The sequence below is a fragment of the Micropterus salmoides genome, unplaced genomic scaffold (genome assembly GCF_014851395.1).
Source record: "Micropterus salmoides isolate LMB-PRFRI ecotype aquatic unplaced genomic scaffold, ASM1485139v1 Ms_hic_scaffold_3, whole genome shotgun sequence".
Lineage (NCBI taxonomy): Eukaryota > Metazoa > Chordata > Actinopteri > Centrarchiformes > Centrarchidae > Micropterus > Micropterus salmoides.
The window spans coordinates 13808093-13829820 of NW_024042261.1; the positions used below are offsets into that span (position 1 = coordinate 13808093).

Consider the following 21728-nt stretch of genomic DNA (forward strand, 5'->3'; position numbering starts at 1 on the left):
TAGAACTGTCAATTTCCCTTAATACTTTTTGATCAGTGAATTCAGTTCAGCCTAAAGGACGTGATAATGCAACACAGAAATTAACGGCTCATCTAAAAACAAATTACTTGTAATGGTAATAAGCAATGCTCAAATGGAAACCCATTGAAATGAAGAAAGCCGTTTAAAAACTTTTAATATATATTTAATATAATGTATACTTAAACAAGACAATGTTTCTTCCAAAATTTGAGAAATAGATGGACAAAAAAATGAGAAAACAAACAAACAAAAACAAATCAATGACAAACAAAAAGATCTTGATGTTCCTTTAGTGAAGCCCAAAGAGTAGCCGACGTCTCTTTCAGCAATATGGAATATAAAATGCTTGCTTTTCAGTATGCTCTCCAGAACTTCTCTCAATCATGTGCCGTCATGACTCGTTAAAGCACGTAGATTTTCATTTCAATTTAACAGTATATCAGCTGATATTTTGATTAGTTCCCCCTGTCCGCAGGTTGATCGACCAACTCATGCAGCGTTTAGTTGGATTGAACCTGCAGACCGTTGCTCCTGATATACAACTACGCAGATTTAAGTGCCTCAACACAGCATTAAAGAAAACACAAACAAAAAGGTTCTAAACATCAAATGTGGAATCATTTGAAGTGCTAAACATCCACCAATTCAGTCAATTTTTGGCCTCATTAAAAAGACTTAACGATTGAACTCTCATTCTTTAAATACAGGAACACTCAAAGGCTTATTTTAAAAAACATACACTGATTTTAGAAATAGAAAATGAATAAAAGATTGGTGGCCTAACTCTTCAGCTAGGAGTGAGGATTACTGGATCAAAGACAGCAAGTGGCTGTTCGCCTACACTGGTCTCTCTGGATGGGTTGAGGAACAACTGCGGGCAAGTTTCTATTCTAACTGTCTTTAACACAGAGGGACTGGCCTTAATGAAAACTCACTCTTACACCTCCAACCAGCAGCTAGTTGGTCGGTAAGTCAGTCTGGACACAGCGACACTGACTCTAAGAGCCTGACTGCTGCATCGCTGTTAAATTAATGCAGCTTTTAAAGCAAAGGTTAGCCATGCAAGAGATCTCAGTTTCTATTCCTGACTGAGTCAATTTAGCGCCAAGCTGGTCACAGCGATCATAAACTACATGCTTGTTCCCTTTTAAAAAAGGCCATTGAGTGTGCCGTGTAGTGTCCTTTCATGTCAATATTCCAGCAATAGTTAAAAACATGCATAAAAACAGACACAAATGGATGGTTGAGAATCAAAATGGTTGGTCACGCATTCTCCTGCACTTATAATGCACATACGCATACATTCACACATCCACTCTTGCATTCGCTTAAACACATGTGCAGTGCAAACACAGAAATGGCAACCCCCCCCCCCCCTCCCCCCACTGTAGGAACGGTCCCACACTTGATTTGTAACAGCAAGTTCCAGAAAGAGCACTTGTTAAAAAAAACAAATCACAAAAAATGCAGAAATATGGCTTTACATTTAAAACCGTGACAATCGATGAAATAAAAATGTGTCTTTTCCCCAAATGTTTTCCATTTTTCCTAATTTTGATTACACTTTTCAAAATTCTATCAAGTACGTTTGTGTGTGTGTGTATATATATATATATATATATATATATATATATATATATATATATATATGCAGTCTATGCATGGGTTGGTGGGTGTGTGTGTGGCATGGGTACAGCTGGTAAAGAGGTGGTACTTGCTGGCATAACCTGGTTTGTCAAAGTGTCAAGGCTTTGATGCGGTACCCAGTGTAGTGCAGCACAGGTCCTGCAGGGAAGCCTAAAGCCAACCCTGAGAGGATGCACAGAGACAAAGCTGCCAGTCTATCCGCACAAACCTGCTGAGGTCAGTCATTCACGCCCTTTGTGTTCATTTCATACTCTATGATCCCCGTCTGGTCTGATTTGCCAGTATGTGTGTACGTGTCTGTGTGTAGGTGCGTTAAAGACCGAATGAAAATGTGTCTTGTGCCAGTTTTTGTTGGTGTCGTTCCAATTCCCCAGCAGTGCAAGTGTGTATGTGGGATAGTGATCGTATGTAAGCCTGCCTGCTTGTTCAAGACTCTAAGTGATCATTCCCGTATGCTGGCAGAGTAGGAGAACTGAGGGAAGTGCGTGCGCTGATCTGAATCCACTGGATCTAAACTGTCATCTGGAGTGTGCACAAAGGGAGAGAGAAAAAAAAACATCCACCAGTTCAAAACAGACCTGAATATGTATAAACACGTATAAATCCAATCTGAAAGCACAAACGACAGATGTCGATCTACTTACACTTGTCAGGGGGCGTTATTGTTATGGTTTGTGCTGTGAACTCGTCATCGAAGTAACGTGTGTCCGTCTCTGATGTTACCTGGGGCTTGAAGGGTGGAATGAGCTGAGGAGAAGGAGTATCTTAGTCATTTTACATTCTGACCGGCTTCATTTAATGGTGACATCATATGTTTTGCACCTCACCTTTTTTTCAAGAACATCCTGCCAGTTGATGGAGGTGAAGAACCTGTGGCTCATCACGTCTTTGGCATCGTCTGGTCCGCCTCCGAGCCTGTAAGCAAAACAAAAACACTATCATTGTCGCCCACTCAACAGCTTCCTTTTTCTTTATGCAGATAATCGTGCAAACACTGTCATTAGAAATGTCCAACAGGTACTTGTGCTGTTCCCCTCTGACATTTCATTTACCAATTTGAAGACAAATTAATTCTTCATTTCCTTACTGCTTACAGGAGTGTGTGTTAGTAAGCCTGCACAGTTCAATGTGCTAATATTAGCAGGTCTTCGACTGTTCCCAGAAACACCAGGACTCAACCACAACAACAATCAATTATGTCCTTGTTTATGGCCGTTACCCTGTTCCAAAACTAATCAAGAAGGAACAAGGGCTTAATAATGTAGTTACTTATTTCACAACTGAATATATGGTGGTGCCGAGCACAGTGGATGGATACCAAACACCGGGAAGAAAATGGTTTTCTGCTCAGCTCAACAGCCATGTTTTTCACAGTGAAACAGTACATTCATCGTAAGCATTTCTTGTAGCTTAAAATAAGTGTTGTTTAATATTAAAACAATGTACTACTCACAATTTCAGATTTTATTTTTAATTTTTGGATGCAGCATTGCATTTAAATCCAAGAGTATAAACAAAAAACTTCCAAGATCAGTTGGAGACCATGTGATAAGCACAGCCTGACTGATCACATCAGTATGTCAGCTTATCACAGATAGATAGGCTTGATGTAATTCATGTTAACTGTCACAATATGTCCACCAGTGAGCACTGAGTTGCAACTGTTAAATGTCCCACCCAGTACATTTCTTGGTCACACTTCTTAGTAACCAAATTCATCACATCCTTAGTAAAAACTTTTATGCTATGTGTTCAGGTTATAAGAATGAATATCTAACGGTCAATATCAATTTGGAAAAGAAAAAAAACCTATAATCCATTATGCTTCTTGTAAAAGTTGTTGTGTTCTGCATATTTTATTACCATCATCAAACACACAACCAAGCTGCAAACCACAAACCTTTGTTTGGGATCCTTTTTGAGCAGACCGGCCAGCAGGGCTTTGGCTTCGGGAGCCAGGTTCTTGGGGAAGCGGATCTCCTCCATGAGGATTAGCTCAAAGAGACGCTCGTGGTCCTGGTTGTAAAACGGCAACCGGCCACACATCATCTCGTACATGACCACGCCAAGTCCCCACCAGTCCACTGCTCTGCCGTAGTCATTGTCCTCTAGCACCTGACAGGGGAAGAATGAAAAAAGAAATAAAACAACAACAGGAATATTGGTGCATGAATATCATTCTATTAATGTTTTATAAAAACATTGTTGCCCTTGTTTGTCAACCATCAAATCTTCTAAGCTCTTATCTTTAGTTTATCTTCAGTTTCCACGGTTCAACTGCATGCTTTTTTTATTTACTATGAATAAACTAATTTTACAGCAGTTCAGTTCAGAGGAGATTGCCCTTACTATATGGATGCATCTCTGCAAAAGCACATTTAGTTTTCTGAACAAAGTTTGAGACCAACACACGTACCTGTGGACTGTTCATTCTGTTGTTCTATAGGTCAATTAGCATTTTATTGTGCTAACCAAAGCACAAACACAACAGTTTGACAACCAGCTCTCCCAGCTTCTCTACCGGCCTAACTGGTTTTCACATAGTGCCCCACTATCAACAAACTTTCTCCGACTTTCTCCAAACTTTCTCAGACATGAAACTACCAAGCTATTAAAACTAGTTTCCACTATGTGCCCACAGCCCTGTCGCACCAGAGCCTACTTTCAAGATCCTAGTCACAAAACATACTGATGTTGTGGAGTTACCTCTGGAGCCAGGTACTCCGGGGTTCCACAGAAGGTTTTCATGGTGGCACCGTCTGTGATCCCCTCTTTACAAAGCCCAAAGTCTGTTATCTTTATGTGGCCGTCCTTATCTAACATGAGGTTCTCCAGCTGTGCAAGGAAAGATTCAAATTAAGATTCAAATTAGTTGACAGCTATGGCGGTAAAATGACAAACATAGAATGTGGGGGACAGCACACAACACATTTTAATAATCTCAGCAGTTTCACTGCATGTATTAATCCCTATGGAATTATAGCACTGATCACATGCCTTGCTATAACCTTCAACAATCTAAGGTTATAGCATATTAAATATCTTATTTAATTAATACTATCCTATCAGAGCAAGCAGACACCTTACCTTTAAATCCCTGTAAACTACATTGCGTGAGTGTAGGTACTCCAGTGCTGACACTATTTCTGCACCATAGAATCTCGCTCTGTCTTCTGTGAACACTCTGTCCCGTGATAAGTGAAAGAAGAGCTGAAAAAGGGTTTAAAAAACAACAACACAGAAATGAGGGACAGAATAATTCCTCATGTTACTTGAGATACTTGCTTTACTAAAAATCCTTGATTTCTTGAATCCTAGTTATTCATGTTGGTAATTTTCAATGTGTGCATTCAAACATTTCTGTGTGCATGTCTACAGCCATTTACAAAGCAGGCCTAGCTGTTGAACCTGAATTTTTGGATTATAATACTATTAATAAGATTCCAAGACTGATTTGATTTCAGTTCTTTCCGCAGCAGTTTCATCAAACAACACATTCGCCCAACAATTTGATCTGAGTTGGATGCTTCCAAAAAGGATAACAGTTGGATTAAAACCCTTATGGTGCCTTCACACTTGCAGCTGGGTTCATTTGGTCTGGACCAACTGATTCAAGTGAAAAATGATACCTTGTAGCATTTTAGTTCTGGTCCGGTTCATGTTCACACTGGCTTCTCATAAACAAACCACAAGGTCATACAGACTGACCAGTAACTGACTGGAGAGTTTTGGCGATTGTCAGCCTGCATGATCAGGAAATCAAATTCTCGTGACAGACAGCAGCTTTTTCCAACACTGCTTGTGTGTATATTTATGTTCTTGATTGTCAGAAAGTGCAATAACTGGTTATAATTTGTATCATTAGACAGCAAATCAAATAATGACAAACAAGTAGAGACAGGATGAAAAAGTGGCGTCTTGCAATAGAGGTATTACTGAGATCGATTATAATATCAGAATCAGCTGATGGATTTAACATCTATCCACTAATCTCTATCTATCAATATCTACTATTGGAAAATTTGCGGTAGGCCTGTTTGCTTTCATGCAACAAACAATCCACACCACTGTTCCCCTGGAAACGGACCTCCTTTTCAAGCATTCTCAGCCCTGTTGTATGGTCTGTACAAGGGTTTCACATCAGTCCAAACGAACTGAACCAAACAGTGAAAGTGCCCTTAAAGTGATGCATCACAATGTTTTGTTTTTTGACGCAATCTTCCAAAATGGTCAGACAAAGGTATATCAACACCTCAGACACAACTGTAGGCCAGATGAGAAAGAGGAACACTTACTTCTCCTCCATTTGCATACTCCATCACGAAGCATAGCCGGTCATGCGTTTGAAATGCGTATTTTAGTGTCTGTGGAGGAGGAAAACAAAAATTAGTGACTGCATTAAATGGTCCATTTATTTCGTAAAAGCAAAAACCAAGGCAACAACACGGGCCAACTGTAACTCACCGTTAGAAAGGGATGCCGCGTATTTTGGAGAACTCTGCTTTCTGTAACTGTGTGTGCCACCTCGTCCTAGACAAACACACACACACACACACACACACACACACACACACACATTTTTGGTACATCCAATGAGAGCAAGATTTTCAAAACAATTTCAAGTCAAGATTTTACAGTGATGCGTTTACGACTAACCTTAGCAATGATGACTTCTTTGCGGAGGATTTTCATGGCGTAGTACATCCCAGTGGCCTTCTCCTTCACCAGGATCACTTTACCAAATGTCCCTTTCCCCAGTAGCTTCAGGTAGTCAAAATCACTCATCGTCTGTAGGAGCAATGGCAAAGATGCAAATATCTGTTAGTGTGTACTGACAACAGGGTGAGCTTATACCTGCCTTCTTAAAGCCCCACTCCAGTCAGTTTTAACTGCCGTTTTTGGTTAACGTTCTTTCTCAAACAGAGAATGGGGGTGTGGTTAATAGTCGGACGTAATCAATTACCATGACAACCAAAAACTGACTGGCTGACGATATGCTGTGTTAACATCACTACACTGTAAAGTTTACTGTCTGGCAGGAGTAGCTATTACTTACCTATGATAGAAACTAATGTGCGCGTATCAGCTGTTACCAATCATACAGTCGATGGTCCTGTCACGCACTGCACACGATAACTCCCACTATGTTTTATAGTGCGCTTACTTTACCGCAGGGGTCGGGGGGGTCTTTTACTCTGTTGAACTGTATGTAAAAACTTCTGATACAATTGCCTCCGCTGATGCATTGGTAAAACGGCCCTAAGTAAAATGCATGTTGCAGACTGTATATAAAACGGTGGCAGGTGAAAGTGCGACGCGTTTTCTGTCATCTGTCCTCCAACACCGCAAGCACAAATGCCATAATGAACATACCTACTGTAAGTTCTAAGTAAATTACATGATAAATTGGTTAGCTAGCTCACAACTATGTTTATCGGTTTGATGCTCGGATTTAACGAGGCATGACGGTGCGCCTGCGCAAGCCTGGAGAATGACGTATCACTTATGGAATTACTATAGTCATACGTCACCACCCCGTTTTAACAACTTTGAGCACAAAATTAAGCTATTTGTCAAAAAATATTTGGCGAACTATGTGGGTAATCAACACTGTAAGGAAATGACACAGAAAAATATGAAATATCACAGAAATGTCAAAATACACTGGAGGGGGGCTTTGAAGACTGGGACTTAAAAATGTGCTCTTATATAATATATAAATATCATATAAACTGTCAGTCTTTGAAATGTACAGGAGCAGCATTTCGATCAGTCAGCGGCTCCCTACTCGCCCACTGCTAATGTTGGTGCACTACATATGACGTATTCTAACACACAAATTAATATCTTATGTATGCATGAGAGACATGACATGCTGAAATAGCTATACGTTCTCAGCAAATTAGAGAATGAAGCCTGTAAAGTAACACTCTAGAACGCTGCACCAAGGAAATACTTTCTACTTTCTACAAGAATCATATGTAAGCTTAAGCTAGATCTTTAGTACTGGAAATGTGATTGAATGTTTTGTAATGGTGGCCTTTTTGCACGTGGAAGCGGGTGATTGGTGTAGACAAGACCTCCTACAAAAGGTGGCTTCTCAGTATGGAACAACATTTTCCTGATGAAGGTCTAGCACCGAAAGTTTACATATGGGCTGGGCACGTTAACAGACAAGCGATCAAATGCCATAGTGAAGTGGATAGCTACACACTGCATGCTGATTAGTATAGAGGGTATTCATCACATGATATCACAGAACGCAGTTACGCTCACTGAGTGGCAGAAAGTCGAGCAGCAGTGTTGAATCAGCTAAAACACAAACAACACATCTAAAATGGGAAAGAGCTGGACCACTGGTTCTTTGGTAAGCAGTAAGGATCACTGTCAAGTCCGACTGCCTTTGAGTAAATAATCACTTGTTTTACTCCCAGTTTGCTAAACGCAGCCATGGTAACAGATGTTCTGCCACTCAGTCCAGCGTGTTCCACAAGGGGAAGTGACATCAACGCATACCCTCTAGATGTCGGTCTTAGGAACGTTCTTAAACTCACAACTTAGTCGCTCAAGCTTCTGTGCGGTACACAGCTGTAGCCTATTTAACTCAAGTTAGAATTATAGGCTACATAACTTTACCTGATGGGCCTTCATCTAGTTTTGCAGGGATACTCTGCCATGCGAATTCCCTCCTGTTGATGTCCTATTTAGTAAACAGCAATAGATTCCTAAAATATTAATGCTGCTCCCTGATAAAAGAAAAATGTTTCTGCTGATACATGTTCAGAAAAAAAAAAAAAAGAGACAGATTTATGTAGGCTATCTTATCCTGTTGCTCTGAAGGTGCCTGTTATGATGTTATGTGGCTCTGGACTCGAACTTGTTTTAACAAGCTATAAAAGGTAGCCTAATACCCTGGCAGTGTTTAATAGCTTTAGTTTTATAATTGATCTGATTACATTAAAGTTTAAGTTGAGATTTACAAGAAATATTTTTTTGCTACTGTGTAAAGGGAATACGGCTGGTAAAAAGCACCTTATTTGTTTGAAGTGTTTGTGTATATAGCAGAAGAAGAAGAAGAAGATGATACTTTATTGTCACATACACATTGCAAAATTCATTCTCTGCATTTAACTCCAGATGTCCATCAGTGTCTGGTCAATAGCAATGACTGGAGAACCTAACATGTTTTTTGATGGTGGGGGAAGCCGGAGCACCCAGAGGAAACCCACGCAGACACGGGGAGAACATGTAAACTCCACACAGAACCCGCGACCTGGGAGGCCACAGTGCTATCCACTGGACCACTGTGCCGCAATAAAAAAAGTGCCCAATACACTACTTTAGAATTAATTATTCAATTTTGCACATAACTATGCAATTAATTGCAGAAAATCACATGATTAATCGCTATAAGAAGTTTAAATCGTTGCCCAGCACTAGTTATATTTTTTTTGGCAAGTTGGACAGTGTGCGTGAGTTTTCTTTCCAACTCTCATGCAAACTAAGGACAGAAAACAAATGTAACCCTCCACTCATTTAAAGGTCGCTTCACCAAAAAAAGCTTTGAGAAAGAGGCTTAAAGTTTGAACAACTTGCTCAATAAAGATGAGCTTAGCAGGACAAACACAGCAAACACGCCGCTGCCAGGCACTGCACTGTGTGCAAATACTGACCACTTTTGTGCGGGATTTGGATATAGCAATTTCCATCTCCTCTGTGCCGCTGCTGTCACTTGGCGAGCCAAATTTGATCTCCATGGGCTCCTCATCCTGCTGCTGACTCTTCAGGCTATTTGCCACTTGCTGGATCGATCGCATCCATTCCTCCCTGACCCAGAAGAACACACACATTGCCCTTATCAAATCTAGCCAAAGCCATGTCTACATTACTCCAAATCTATTTTAAATATGTAGTTAGCAATGACACTTTGCATTCAGACAGATGGTGTAGATGTTGTGCCTAAAATATATCTTAAAGGAAAAACTGTAGTCTAGCTAGATAAGTTTAGTAGGTAGAGGATAATCTGTGTACTCTTCAGCTGGGGGCTGCTAGGATTTGGTACTTGGCAGAGTCGATGTAAACAAAACTCAACGATGATTGCTTGGGTTAGGGGTGCATAATCAGGTTTAATCTGGCACTGAATTCTATTTCAAGCATGATGGTCTTTCCTACTCTCACAAACTAAAATGGATTTCACTGCCAGTAGTGAACAATGGCAAATGACATAGTTGGATTTTGTGAAAATGTTGTTAAAAATCTAAAAAATATAAAACGTAATCAAAATCAATGAATGATATATCATTCATGTGTGAATAAAGAAATATTCAAATGTTTGTGCATTTTTTTTGACGACAATTCACAGTAAATGTATTGCAACAGTAGGATATTAAAATACTATAAAATTCTTTAATAAAAAGGGACAATTCACAATTAATGCATTATTGCAAAACATGTACCGTGAACTGTCCCTGACTATTGACGATCTTCTTCCTTTTATAAGGTATAATCAATCCACTTTTTTAAAACTTGTTGTCGGATAAGAAAACGTCCATCAGTGAGGACATTTAAATAGGGAGTTTGGCTATTCTAAAATGCCATACTGTAACTGATAATGGGGAGCAGAACAGAGCTTCACTGGGAGACTCAGCAGAGTAACTGGTCTGTCTGTGCCACTCTCACACTAAATACAATTTAAAATAAAACCCTTAAAATGAATGTCTTTTACCTCTCCTCGATGCTGTCTACATGGAAGGTGCGCTCAATAACGGAGGTCCATTGCAGACAACGAATGACAAACGTGTTAGGCTTGGGGCGCTCTGTTTTCATCAGCTGGCATTCTACAAAACATAGACACATCAGCCAACACTGAAGAACTTAAAGCACCAACAACGAAACATAAAAACACTTCTCAGAATTTAATCTGGCACATATTGATATTGACCACCCAGAAGGGAAAACTGACCTGCAACTGAGAAGTTGTTGAGTGGTGGGAGACTGTGGTCACTGGACACCTCAGGCTTTTCTTTGTAGCCGATGAAAGAGCCATCGCTCTTTAAGATGAAGTAACGAGGTCGCCATGTTTTAATGTATTCACCTTCAAAACAGAGAAGAGAACACTTTTGATCCAGCTCAGTTTTAAACTCGACTACTTGATTGTGTCATAATATTATTACAATGGGAATCTGTTGTAAGTGACAGAATTAAGTGGAGAACAGAGGAAACTACAAACTTGACAAGCTGACAGGGCAGTATCCAATACTCAAAATATACATTTTGACATAGACTTTGACTTTAATGTAGACTTAGATGATGAGCGGTTAACACAAGGGGCCCCTTACCTCTCTTGTGGAGCCATCCCTCTCTCACAACACTGACTTCATTCATGCTGGGGCAGAAGACTGTCTGGGTTGGGAGGGGGTTGCAGACAAGCTGGTGGAAATTGTGCAAATTGTGCCTGACGGTGGCTCAGAGAAAAAATAACCTATATAATAGTGATAATACCTGCAGGAAAAGAACGGACAGCAATAACGTTGAGTGACTGTCCATTAAATACAAAAACACTGTTCAAGGTAGCCTGGCGTAGCTTTAACATGTAATTACAACTCACCGAGAGCATCTACATTCATTCATAGCCCATCCAGAGCTCTAAACCACCCACATCAGAAAAAAAAAACCACACATCACAAAAATAACAGAATATCACCTGAATACTTAATAAGAAGCAGTTTTACTCTTTGTAAAAAAAAATTTACAAAAAAACTCAGCTGTGAGTTATACAGCTGTGCGACTTCTGACTATTTGCAATTCAGTTCCTCACTTTGAAAGAAAATATAGCCTTGGGTCATAGTTTTTTTACACTCACTTGCTTGCTTTTTTTTTGAACGTAGCGGAAGACTGTAAAATAAATGTGAAAAGACATACTGCCTAAAGGAAGTAAAACTGCAGCCAGGAGCGTGGAGGTGAGGACACAAAGTGAAACCGATTTCTCAAAACAAAAGGAAACTTTCTGTGTATTTCTTGATGCCTATCGGCAGTGTTGTTACCACAGCACTGTGCTTGAATAAATTCCTCATCTTCGGAGGCACTCTGTTTCCTTGAAACATATCTCCACAACAAAGAAAACTGCTGAAATCTGCACGTCTGCTGACTGCCTTATATCTGACCATCTAGCATAGTGTTTCAGTGTCATACATAGTGTTATTCTAGTGATGTCAGGTAGAAATATCCAATATGCCATATGTGCTAATATCTAACAATTAGCGAAATGGCTGCAAAGCTCTGTATTGTTAAATGTAATACCCTCCCACAGCTCTTGAATGTTTGTGGAGAGGCCTTGGTGATCCAGGGTCAGCCCTGAATCAACAGCTTATGTTAGATAATAGGTTTACCAGAATTTCACAGTATTTCAGTAGAAGTGATGGGGTTGAATATTACAGTCGCCAGACACAAATACTGTTTGAACTGCTTTGTTTACAAAGATAAAAAGAGATTACGTTAAGGCTTCCCACGAATTCAGACTTTTTTATGGCCATCAGAGGTGCATCCACGGCTTGTTCATAGCTCTACACATACTAATTTGAATTTGAATGAGTAATAGTGGCTGCTCTTTGACATTACCAACACGGAGCACAACAACTTCACTCTGTAACACGGTTCAACGCTCTTTACAAACAGGACATTCAACATGCGTTAAACGAACATGTAGCAGCACCTGAGTAAAAGATAAAGAGCCCGTAAATATCAGTACCGTTACTTTACGTAGATACTCAGCTCTATAATTACTTAATTTGATGTCTGAAAAATCTGTACCCAGCACAGCTGCCTAACGTAAACATTAACGTAGCGTCACAACATCATCCTTTCAGTGTAACTTAGTGGCTAGCTACCTGGCTAACTGAGGCAAAGTCAACAAACGTTACCTTCCAAGCTCAAGACAGGTCGTCAGCTTTCCTACCGTCGTTTAAGAGGAAACACGTTGCTACAACACTTCAACCGTAGCTGACGGGCAGTGTGGCCAAGTAGCGCGTCAGACAGCAGTGAGGACACTGACCATAACCGCATTACGACCAAACAAGGCAGCTAGCCAAAATAGCTTTCAAGCTAACAGCTAGTTAGCATGTGAGTTAGCCACTTGCGCTAGAGCTCCCTCAATGCCCCGGCTTTTCTTACCTGTCTTCAGCGACTAAATCTTCCCAGCTGTCGGTTCTTGAAGACGCCAAGTGGTATCCCGCACCAGCTATCACTTGAAGCGTGTGTGTATTGAACTCTGTCAATGATCACACAGCTTACCGGACTGCTCACTGAGCTTGTTTTCGTCTCTCACAACAGCAGCGGCGGCGGCGGCGTGCTTAGTCTCTTGGTGCTGCAGTAGTTCACTGAAGCGTCTGCGAGCCAGCGAGAGAATAAAGTCCACTGAGCTCCGACTTCATGGATAGTTATATTGAATACGACTACAAATTATTTCGAAACCATGGACAGATGAAACCACCGCTCTATGGGTTTGATGTCGGTAGCCGCCTGCTTAGCGTGGAAACCCTCCGTCCCAGCCAGACAGTGAAGCAGACGCACACAAAAGGAAGTGACGCACGGGGGCAGAGAGGGTCCACTGCACCTGAACAGCCGGTGTGAAAGTACATCAAGTACTATACTGTAACCTTAACCTCACCTTAGCCGCAGAGCCGGTGTTGTGCAGATTGTCTGAGAGATAGGCCGTGCATAAACACCTAATAAGTCATAGCAACTGTCCCAAATACTGTCTTTTTCTAACCCAGTGTTCCCACCGCCTCTTTAAGCTAACTGCTCTCTTTCAACTTGCTCACTGTTTAAGTATAAAGCACCAGTTTTCTTTAGATGAGAACCATGTCAAAGGCCCATGAAGCCAAGTGCTCATACTAAAGTGGAGGAGTTAAATAGGAGACAGGCATTGTTATAAATGTAACAAATGTTTATTATTCAGATACAAGTTCCCCCAAATGCTCCTTTGTGATACATTGCATGATAAATGTCCTCAAAAGCAAGCACTTTCTGTCAGAGCGCTTTACTTTGCTGTTTTTGTTGCTTTCGTTGCAGGTAGCGAGCACGAGCATCGCTGACAGTGGTTTCGTTGTTTCGCTTCTCCAGCTTCTTCATGACATCCTCAGTAGAAACCTCTGACAAACAGAAACAAAGGAATTGATTAGTTTGTTGTAAATGGCGCAGCTTAACCATGTTTTAACTTCATTCAGTCTGTAAAACAATTTAGATTTTCATGCCCAAATTGCCTTTTTTAATGCACCTAGGGCTTTAGGTGGACTCTTATTTATTTTTCATGCATGGTCATGGCAGGGATCAAACACTTTAAATTAACCATTAAGTTGTACTACATCACAATTTCAAACTAAATATCTGATTAATTATTCTGAAAACCTGATTGTCTCTTGGCCGCTTCCCTGGTCTCCCATTTGATCATCTCCTCATCAGTCACTTCTTCTCTTGCCACACTGCTCAGTTCGTAGACGTCCACCTCATGGAGTTTAGGTAATAAGTCCTTCACCCACTCATATCGAATAGGACACACGGTCCTAATATACACCCGTGAGGTCACCAACACATCGTGAAAGATGACCCAGTTCAGCTCACCCTCCTGGTCGAACAGCTTGGAGCAACAAGGAATCAAAGGAGAAAGGAAAGGAGAAATCAGAGGAGAAGCATGAACATTTTGGTTCCAAATGAAACTGGGTTTCATTAATCAAACTGTTCTGATTTAAATTCAATTTACCGATGATGATGGATGGATGTGAACCATTGATCCATGGCCATCCATTGTGCAAAACACCTTGCCAACAGACCTATGTGGGATGGAAAAGAAAAAAAAAACTGAACAATTATTCACAACCAGTAAAACATTACTAAGAGATAATAAGAGAATCCCAAAGAAGAGTTGAATATGGATTATTTTAAATGAGCCTTAATGATACCTTCTGGCAACATTGGTAAAGTATCCGGTGCACAGACATCGCCTGAAGAGTTCACTCTTATTGCCATCAAATGTTTCTACAGGAAAATCTCTCTTCTGAAAGGACAGATGGTGCATGCACACACAAAAAAAATTATACTCAAATGAATTATCACAGCAGAGTAGTCTTGGTAACGAGAATACTAAATTAGGAAATGACCAAGTTGAATATGTGACCACAGTAATCTGCCAAGAACTTCATTATGGTTATTCAAATGTAGCATCCAATATAAAAATAGCACTGTAGCAGCAAGACAGAGGGTCAGTGACCTTTGGGGAGGTGTTCTACGGGGAGAGCAGTGATTGGTGGTTATGTAGAGACTGATCCCTTCTATAGAATTTGACCTCTAACCCCTTGTTTTGTTACCTCAAGATAGTACTGTACCCTTCTATGGGTTTGACCTTTTACTTTGCAGACTCAAACCCTTCTATGGTACCTAACAGATACCTAAACATATCCTATATAAGCTATGTTTGATGAACAGAGAGACAGAGTGGTCATCGGGCTGGGTCACTCTCCAAGCTGTTGCAGAGCTTGTAATTGATGCTGAACTCCTTGATTTAATAAACTTTTATGATCAAGAACAGTGTCAAGCGGATTTCTTCTCAACACATCATCGCAGCATTATTGTTCGGACACCACACAAGCATTTTAGTCAGTGGTGTGAAAATGAGTTCTGTGAACTGCTGTACCTTCTGGAGGCGGAGGAGGATGTCTCGCAGCTGAGTCTCCACACTAAAGGCTGACTTCAGCGCCCTCCAGTGGATCCAGTTATCTTTACACCACGCTGAGGGTCGGTCACTGCAGAATGCAATAGATAGGCTTGCACTTTTGATAGTCGTGTGTGATAATATATCATGATGCAGCACAAAGTCCTGAATACATAGCAAGTGATAGGCTAACACTGATATTTCTTTGCACACGCAAAAACAAACATTAAGGGCGCACCTTGCATGTTGTTTACCTGGATTTACATGACTGAAACACACTGAGGAGTGTGGCAAAGTCGTTCATACCGCCGCTCTTGGCAGCCAGGGCTCTGTGCTTTTTATCTGCCTCTTTCTGCTTCTCAGGGTGGCCTGCAGGAAGGGAGACATCAGTCAAAGCTGTGTCAATTCAAAGCTCAGCTCTTCACACTACACTTCAACATATCAGTAAATAATTGAGATGTTCCTTGGCTCTCTATGTTCGAGAGACACGTTTAGTGTCTCCGCTACTAGAAATTTATAGATAACACAATTCTTTTTTTGGAAGTGCTGTGTGTTTTTTTCCCTCTCTCATCGTTTTTAAATTGAGCACATGCTTTTTGTTCTGCTTTAAAGCAGAACTCGCTGACCTGGCCTGATGAAAATGTTCTCTACAGACAGCATGGCGGCCACAGGGAGCAGCAGGTCCTCACAGCCGAGCGAGGCAGCTTTGAGCACGGCCCTGGTAAGGCCTGGTTGCAGGGGGAACTCCACCATCAGCTCCCCCAGTCGGGTCACTCTACCTCTCCTACAGCCCATACACATAAGAGCTGACATTTTACAGAAAATCACATAAACCCACAACTGCTTTGCTCAGAAAACTAAAAGCTTGATTCAGGTCCACAGGTATAAACGCTCACCTGTCGATGGCATCACATTGGTAGAGCTGTTTTAACGCCTCGAGAATAAACCTTTCCTCTGGACGGTCCAGATAAGGGAACCTTAAAGGAAATCAACTCATTACTAAAGAAGGTAAAGGTAGCATTAAGAAATTCTGAACTATAAGAAAGCAAAAAGACACCGAACAGGTATCAGTGTACCTTATGACATCATGAACGCCAAGGCACTTGAGTGTGAGTATCACTGCGGTCAGACTTGTCCTCTGGATTTCTGGAACTGTATATTCAGGCATGCTCTTCTCCCAGAATTCCTTGGTGTAGATTCGAAAGCACTTCCCGGCTGAGGTCCTTCCAGCTCGGCCTGCTCTCTGCTGAGCCTCGCTCCTAATCACAGAAAATCCCCGCCCATCCCGAAAAATCAAGTCCAAATCTCTGTTGGCAAGCCTTCTTAATGGGTGCAGAATAGCAGCAGAATTACTTTAACAAACCTTTTTTTCAGGTTCCTTATTCAGAAACTTACTTTGAAATTGGCACCACCTCCAAGATATCCATGCCCACCCTTGAGTTGTGGTTGAGTTGCTTCACAAACCCACTGTCTATGATGTACCTTTATGGGAAACAAATTGGTCGATGATGTGTTCTGCAGAGATGTTATGAAACAATTAAATGACTGTTGCCTAAACACATGGTTGCAGTGGTTAACACAGCCAGTGACCACAGGCCTCACTCACTTTATGCCATTGATGGTGAGAGATGTTGCTGCAATGTTGGTGGCCACTACACACTTCCTTATTCCTGACGGTGGAGGCTGAAAGATCTGCCTCTGTTGATCTGTAACCAGACAGAAAAGGATAAATGTTGTTTTACTAGGCAAATAATAAGATGTAACAGCTGTGGCATGTATTTTACCAGTCGGCATGGAACCATAAAGAGGCAAAATAAGAAGGCCTTCCACGGTTTGGTCCTGTACATCGTAGCGGTAGTCTATAGTCTCAGCTTTCTCATACAACAAGTCACAGGCACGCTCAATCTCTGACTGACCTGTCAAACATGGAGAATTAATGTGGCAGATTTTTGTCAAGGTTAAGATTTACTGTGATCTTAGCTTGATAATTATGACTTACCTGTCAAAAACACAAGAATATCCCCAGCCATTTCACTGGTGTGCACATCAAGGGCCATTTTGACAACCTGAGGAGCAAAAGATGTCAAATTAAATGAATGCCAACAACATCAAGTATCAAGCTACAACAACATATCTAAATTTGATTAATCGGTAATGACTGTAAAGTTGTGAGTATGCGTTTCCCCCACTGTAGCAACAAAGAAAACCAGAAACACTTGACCCTAAAGTGAAACTCATTACCTCTTTTACATAACCAGTGCTCTCTATGTCTTTAGGTCCTACAGCAGAACCAAATGTGCAGGTGACGGGAAAAGTCCTCCCAGGAATAGCAAAGACGGGACAGTCACCGAGAAAGGATGAAAGTTTGTCCGTTTCCAAGGTGGCGGACATCACCACCACCTTCAAAGGGATAGCTCGGCCCTTGGTGGCCTTAGCAGGGCTGGAGAACATCTTCTTCAGTAAACCCAGGAGAATATCCTGTTACACAAACACTTACTCAAAGCGTGCACTGACAGGAAGAAGACACATTTGCATGCAGATAACAGTGAAGTGCAGAAACTCTAAATGTTAACAACATTGGGTGAGTGTCATATAGTGACGCACAGTGTTGAGGCTGCGTTCATGGACTTCATCCAAGATTACAACACTGTACTGAGAAAGTACAGGATCTGCCAGGACCTCTCTGAGCAAACAGCCGTCCGTCATGTACTTCACCGCCGTGTCCTGGTTTCAAACACAGTCACGTCATCAAAAATTTACAATATACATTATGTTTTGTCCAGGGGATGGGTTGTGTTTGCCTCTCACCTGTGACGTGCAGTCATCAAAGCGGACTTGGTAGCCAACCTCTCTACCCAGAGTGCATTGCATCTCATGGGCTACCCTCTGGGCCACTGTAATTGCAGCCACCCTGCGGGGCTGGGTGATGCCAATACTGCCATCTTTACAGATACCTACAGAAAAAGAAGAGCAAGTGGTTCATATAACAATCCAGTGGTCACCTTTGTATCCTAACTTGACAAAATTCACATAGGCTTGGGCTGCTGTGTTAGTTAAAGCAACAAAATCGTGTTAGATTGACCTGGATGACTGAGAACCTTCACATGCATCTTATATTACCAGGGACAGGACAGCAAAATGACAGCTTACCTGCTTGATATAAGTACTGTGGAAGTTGTGTAGTTTTGCCGCTGCCAGTCTCACCGGTGACAACCAGGAAAGTGCTGCCTTTGACAGCCTGAATCAGCTTGGCTTTGTACTTATAGATCGGAAGGTGTTTTGACTGTTTTTCTTTTGAGTCCCATCTCGTTGATTTGGACATACCTGCCAACTCTGACTAGCTTTTCCAGCAGCTAAGTTATCAGTGAGAGGAGCTGAGCAGACGAAATAAATACTGACGTTAATCATGCGGTACACGGTTTAGTTTGTGTTTGTGCCCTAAGACAGTATTAAACTTTATGAAGTAGTAACTTCTTTCACAGTTCTTCCTCTCTTTTCAAAGACGACACAGTCGCTCAATAGCTTCCGCAAACTAACCCGTTCTGCGTTTCTATTGGTCGGGTTGTGGACACATGACCCAATCTCTAGCCTTTTTTTTTTTAAATGAAGCTTTATTTATATAAATAATCGTACACATAAACCATTAAAACGTCAGTGGATTTCTTTACGTTCATATTTATAAATTATCATTTGAATCCTTTGAATAGAACTCAAAGTATTTTGAGTCTATCAATTCTATAAATATTAATATATTAAATGTGGTCATTTAATTAATATTTCTTTATTGATTAATAGGAATAATTATATTCTCTCTATAGAAATATAATCTTGATCCTGCTGCCCACAGTAGGCTATTAAGCCATTATTTTATTTACTGCGATAGATAGGTGCGATAGGTGCACACCACCCAAAATAAGAGCCAGTGCAGTGAGAGAAAAAAAACCCTGATTGATAAATATTAAAACTTTGTTTATGTTAAATAATAAAATCCACAATGTAGTCGAGTTGGTAGAGTGGAAATGGTGTAAAAACTGCATATTTACGCCACTGTAGTAAGGCATTGATTTATTTTCATCACAAATGGACAGTTATTTACAGTAGAAAAAAAAGAGGTCCACCAGAGACTACACTGTAAAGATTTCTCTGCCCGGGCCCTGGGGTGATTCTTCTTAATTTGCGCCTTCCTGAATGACATGAAAAAACAGAGACTGTTGTTCACAGTGTTAAATGCAACCAAGTGCGTAACTCAGTAACTAAGTCAGATTCATAAAGGACAAATAAACTGCGGCTCCACTTACTATTGCTGCATGACTGTAAGCAATCTGGTCCTTTACAGATCTCTATATCACAGTGGAAATATACCTGTAGGAGATACGTTTTACTTTTTTCTTAAAAATCACCAAGGCTAAAAATACCAGTGATTTATTTATTTTACTTTTAGTATCTCTCACATACCAGGTTTTCAAATGTTGGGGGCTTCACAAATGAGAAGAGCTTGACCACAAACCACTTATGAAGAGAGGTATACTTCAGCTCCTCACTGGAGACAACTGGCAACACAACAGTTGTGTGGCTATCACCACTGAAAGGACATCTGGAATGGATACAAACCTGAACTTTAGCTGATCAAAGTAACAAGCAAATATGTTTACATAAAACTGAGGTTTTGTATGTAAAACTATAGTATTAATTTCACATGGATTCACCCTTAACAAGCAGGTTCCATCTGTGTGGGTCATGTGGGTTTTTTGTCGGTGTCGCCCAGCAGTCCCCCAGCAGCAGCACCAAATCCTTGTCCTCATGTTTGAGAACAAACACCTCCACGTAAACAGGCTGGCCAAGCTCAGTCACTGTTGGAGGGTCACGAGAGGAATAGAAAGACCTGTAACTGGAATCTGTAGATAGATAGATTCAAAGTAAATGTGATTCATTACTTTTGGTGTATGTATGAGTTTGATGGCACTTTACATGGATTTAAAGATATTTTGTTAATTAAAACATACACAGACACAGTCAGGAATGAAAAGCAATAAAAATATAAACTTGACCTTTGGCAAACCTCATCTCAGTCCTCAGTATTCCTTCGCTCCTCAGTGTCGACAGGGACGTTTCTCCCTGAACCTCGATGCCGAGCTGACTAATTTGGTTCAGTGCAAAGCTACACCGCACAGTAAGACTTAAAAAAATAAATAATTGAAATGAGTGTCCATTGCCTTCAAAAAGTAAGAAGTGGAACATTTTAATGTCTTACTGGAAAGGAGTGTCATGAAATATAGAGCCTCCCTGCAGATTTTGTTTCACCTCAATGTTGACCCAGTAGGTTATAATCCCACCTGCTATCTGCAAGACACAACCAAACCTCTTATATTTACTCACAAAAACACCACCTGACCCATCCAAAAGCTGTGGAGATAATTAATTTACATTTACCATGGACTGAGTGCCACAATCAGTGAATGGAAAGCTGAACGTGACCGCATCCTTGGATCTTTGTTGGGGTTTACAATTGCGTCTTTGACCTGAAGGGATCCTCACTGCATCCAGGTTCAGAGGTGGGACTGTGGCATTCTGAGGGATGGTAATGTTGAACCCATCCCTGGTGCAGAAAAAATGTCTTGATACAGGTGGATGATCATTTTCATTCACCTCTGTAGTAAACAAACCCCACTGAGAATTAATAATAAACAATATTCTGTAACACAATGTCATGATATTTATCTGTACACTTACTAGCTTTAATTTTCTTCTCACAGATGAGAGGTATTGACTTGACAATTTCAACTTCTCCCCTCTCTGCAAGTGCCACGATGACAACATTCAGAATTGTGATATATTTCTATTGGACAAAGTGGGAAAGACAGATTAGAATATGAAAAATAGTAAACATCTGCATTAAAAATAAACAGACAGCTTACTTGTATTCTCACAAAGCATCCGTGGGAAGCAACGGTTAAGATGATAAAGATGTCAGTTTCTCGAAGGAAGTAGTGGCATTGTTTTGCTAGAGCAATGACTTGGTGATACCCGGCGTGTTCATCTGTGTGCACATTTGGACACAAACAGGAGCATAGCAAACACTTCAAGTTAGTGTCAAGTTATATGTTTAATGTCTGACTTACCTTGGACATAAATGGTAAAAGGAAGATCAGCAAATTGTGCCTTTGATATGCGAACAGACATGAACCCTTCGTGGCAAATCAATTTGGTATTATTCATGGTGTTATAGATAGTTGGTTGAAATTGTTTTGAAGCAGCATGGGCTTCACATCTCAAAAGAAGCAGTGATAATGAAATAAATGTCACCAAAAAGTATTTACTGTAGGCCTTCATCTTTGGATACTGAGACTCTCTGACA

The 21728-nt window shown here is 40.8% G+C and overlaps 3 protein-coding genes across 7 annotated transcripts; all 3 read right to left on the bottom strand.

Moving 5' to 3' along the window:
- Window positions 1–158: 158 nt before the first annotated feature.
- On the bottom strand, window positions 159–13248 carry akt2 (v-akt murine thymoma viral oncogene homolog 2). Of its 3 annotated transcripts, none has more exons than XM_038692873.1 (14): window positions 12838–13247; window positions 11007–11169; window positions 10631–10762; window positions 10394–10505; window positions 9342–9495; window positions 6325–6456; window positions 6133–6198; window positions 5964–6032; window positions 4756–4878; window positions 4375–4503; window positions 3569–3783; window positions 2496–2583; window positions 2313–2415; window positions 159–2190 (listed from the first exon to the last, which is right to left on the bottom strand). In XM_038692873.1, the coding sequence occupies exons 2-14, from the start codon at window positions 11050–11052 to the stop codon at window positions 2111–2113; spliced, it is 1449 nt and encodes a 482-aa protein (XP_038548801.1). In that variant the 5' UTR covers window positions 11053–11169; window positions 12838–13247; the 3' UTR covers window positions 159–2110. The 3 variants fall into 3 exon arrangements, with proteins under 3 accessions (XP_038548801.1, XP_038548802.1, XP_038548803.1); XM_038692874.1 differs by lacking the exon at window positions 12838–13247 and adding an exon at window positions 12588–12821; XM_038692875.1 differs by lacking the exon at window positions 159–2190 and having other exon boundaries at window positions 2305–2415; window positions 12838–13248.
- Window positions 13249–13591: 343 nt separating this feature from the next.
- dhx40 (DEAH (Asp-Glu-Ala-His) box polypeptide 40) lies at window positions 13592–18905 on the bottom strand. Of its 3 annotated transcripts, XM_038692871.1 has the most exons (17): window positions 18524–18905; window positions 18182–18327; window positions 17978–18097; window positions 17615–17851; window positions 17373–17439; window positions 17158–17289; window positions 16980–17079; window positions 16769–16855; window positions 16450–16632; window positions 16270–16350; window positions 16000–16157; window positions 15628–15742; window positions 15356–15464; window positions 14625–14719; window positions 14426–14495; window positions 14074–14302; window positions 13592–13817 (listed from the first exon to the last, which is right to left on the bottom strand). In XM_038692871.1, the coding sequence occupies exons 1-17, from the start codon at window positions 18693–18695 to the stop codon at window positions 13696–13698; spliced, it is 2223 nt and encodes a 740-aa protein (XP_038548799.1). In that variant the 5' UTR covers window positions 18696–18905; the 3' UTR covers window positions 13592–13695. The 3 variants fall into 3 exon arrangements, with proteins under 3 accessions (XP_038548799.1, XP_038548800.1, XP_038548798.1); XM_038692872.1 differs by lacking the exon at window positions 17158–17289; XM_038692870.1 differs by having other exon boundaries at window positions 16980–17289.
- A 516-nt stretch (window positions 18906–19421) lies between these two features.
- Window positions 19422–21684, bottom strand: LOC119882695 (zona pellucida sperm-binding protein 4-like). Its single transcript, XM_038692878.1, has 10 exons — window positions 21493–21684; window positions 21289–21410; window positions 21104–21209; window positions 20804–21021; window positions 20625–20713; window positions 20422–20531; window positions 20079–20268; window positions 19829–19967; window positions 19672–19735; window positions 19422–19557 (listed from the first exon to the last, which is right to left on the bottom strand). Exons 1-10 carry the CDS (start codon window positions 21587–21589, stop codon window positions 19466–19468), a joined length of 1227 nt encoding a protein of 408 aa, XP_038548806.1. The 5' UTR covers window positions 21590–21684; the 3' UTR covers window positions 19422–19465.
- Window positions 21685–21728: the final 44 nt, after the last annotated feature.

Coding starts and splice junctions, on each gene's coding strand:
- LOC119882695 (XM_038692878.1), bottom strand. CDS start 21,589: ATGAATAATACCAAATTGATTTGCCACGAAGGGTTCATGTCTGTTCGC. Junction 21,411..21,492: donor TTTTACCATTTATGTCCAAG/GTAAGTCAGACA, acceptor ATGTGCACACAG/ATGAACACGCCGGGTATCAC. Junction 20,532..20,624: donor TTTCATGACACTCCTTTCCA/GTAAGACATTAA, acceptor TGTGCGGTGTAG/CTTTGCACTGAACCAAATTA.
- dhx40 (XM_038692870.1), bottom strand. CDS start 18,695: ATGTCCAAATCAACGAGATGGGACTCAAAAGAAAAACAGTCAAAACAC. Junction 16,158..16,269: donor CAATGTGATGCCATCGACAG/GTGAGCGTTTAT, acceptor TATGGGCTGTAG/GAGAGGTAGAGTGACCCGAC. Junction 14,496..14,624: donor TTTACCAATGTTGCCAGAAG/GTATCATTAAGG, acceptor CATCCCACATAG/GTCTGTTGGCAAGGTGTTTT.
- akt2 (XM_038692873.1), bottom strand. CDS start 11,052: ATGAATGAAGTCAGTGTTGTGAGAGAGGGATGGCTCCACAAGAGAG. Junction 9,496..10,393: donor GTAGACAGCATCGAGGAGAG/GTAAAAGACATT, acceptor CTTCTGGGTCAG/GGAGGAATGGATGCGATCGA. Junction 6,457..9,341: donor CCAAATCCCGCACAAAAGTG/GTCAGTATTTGC, acceptor TTGCTCCTACAG/ACGATGAGTGATTTTGACTA.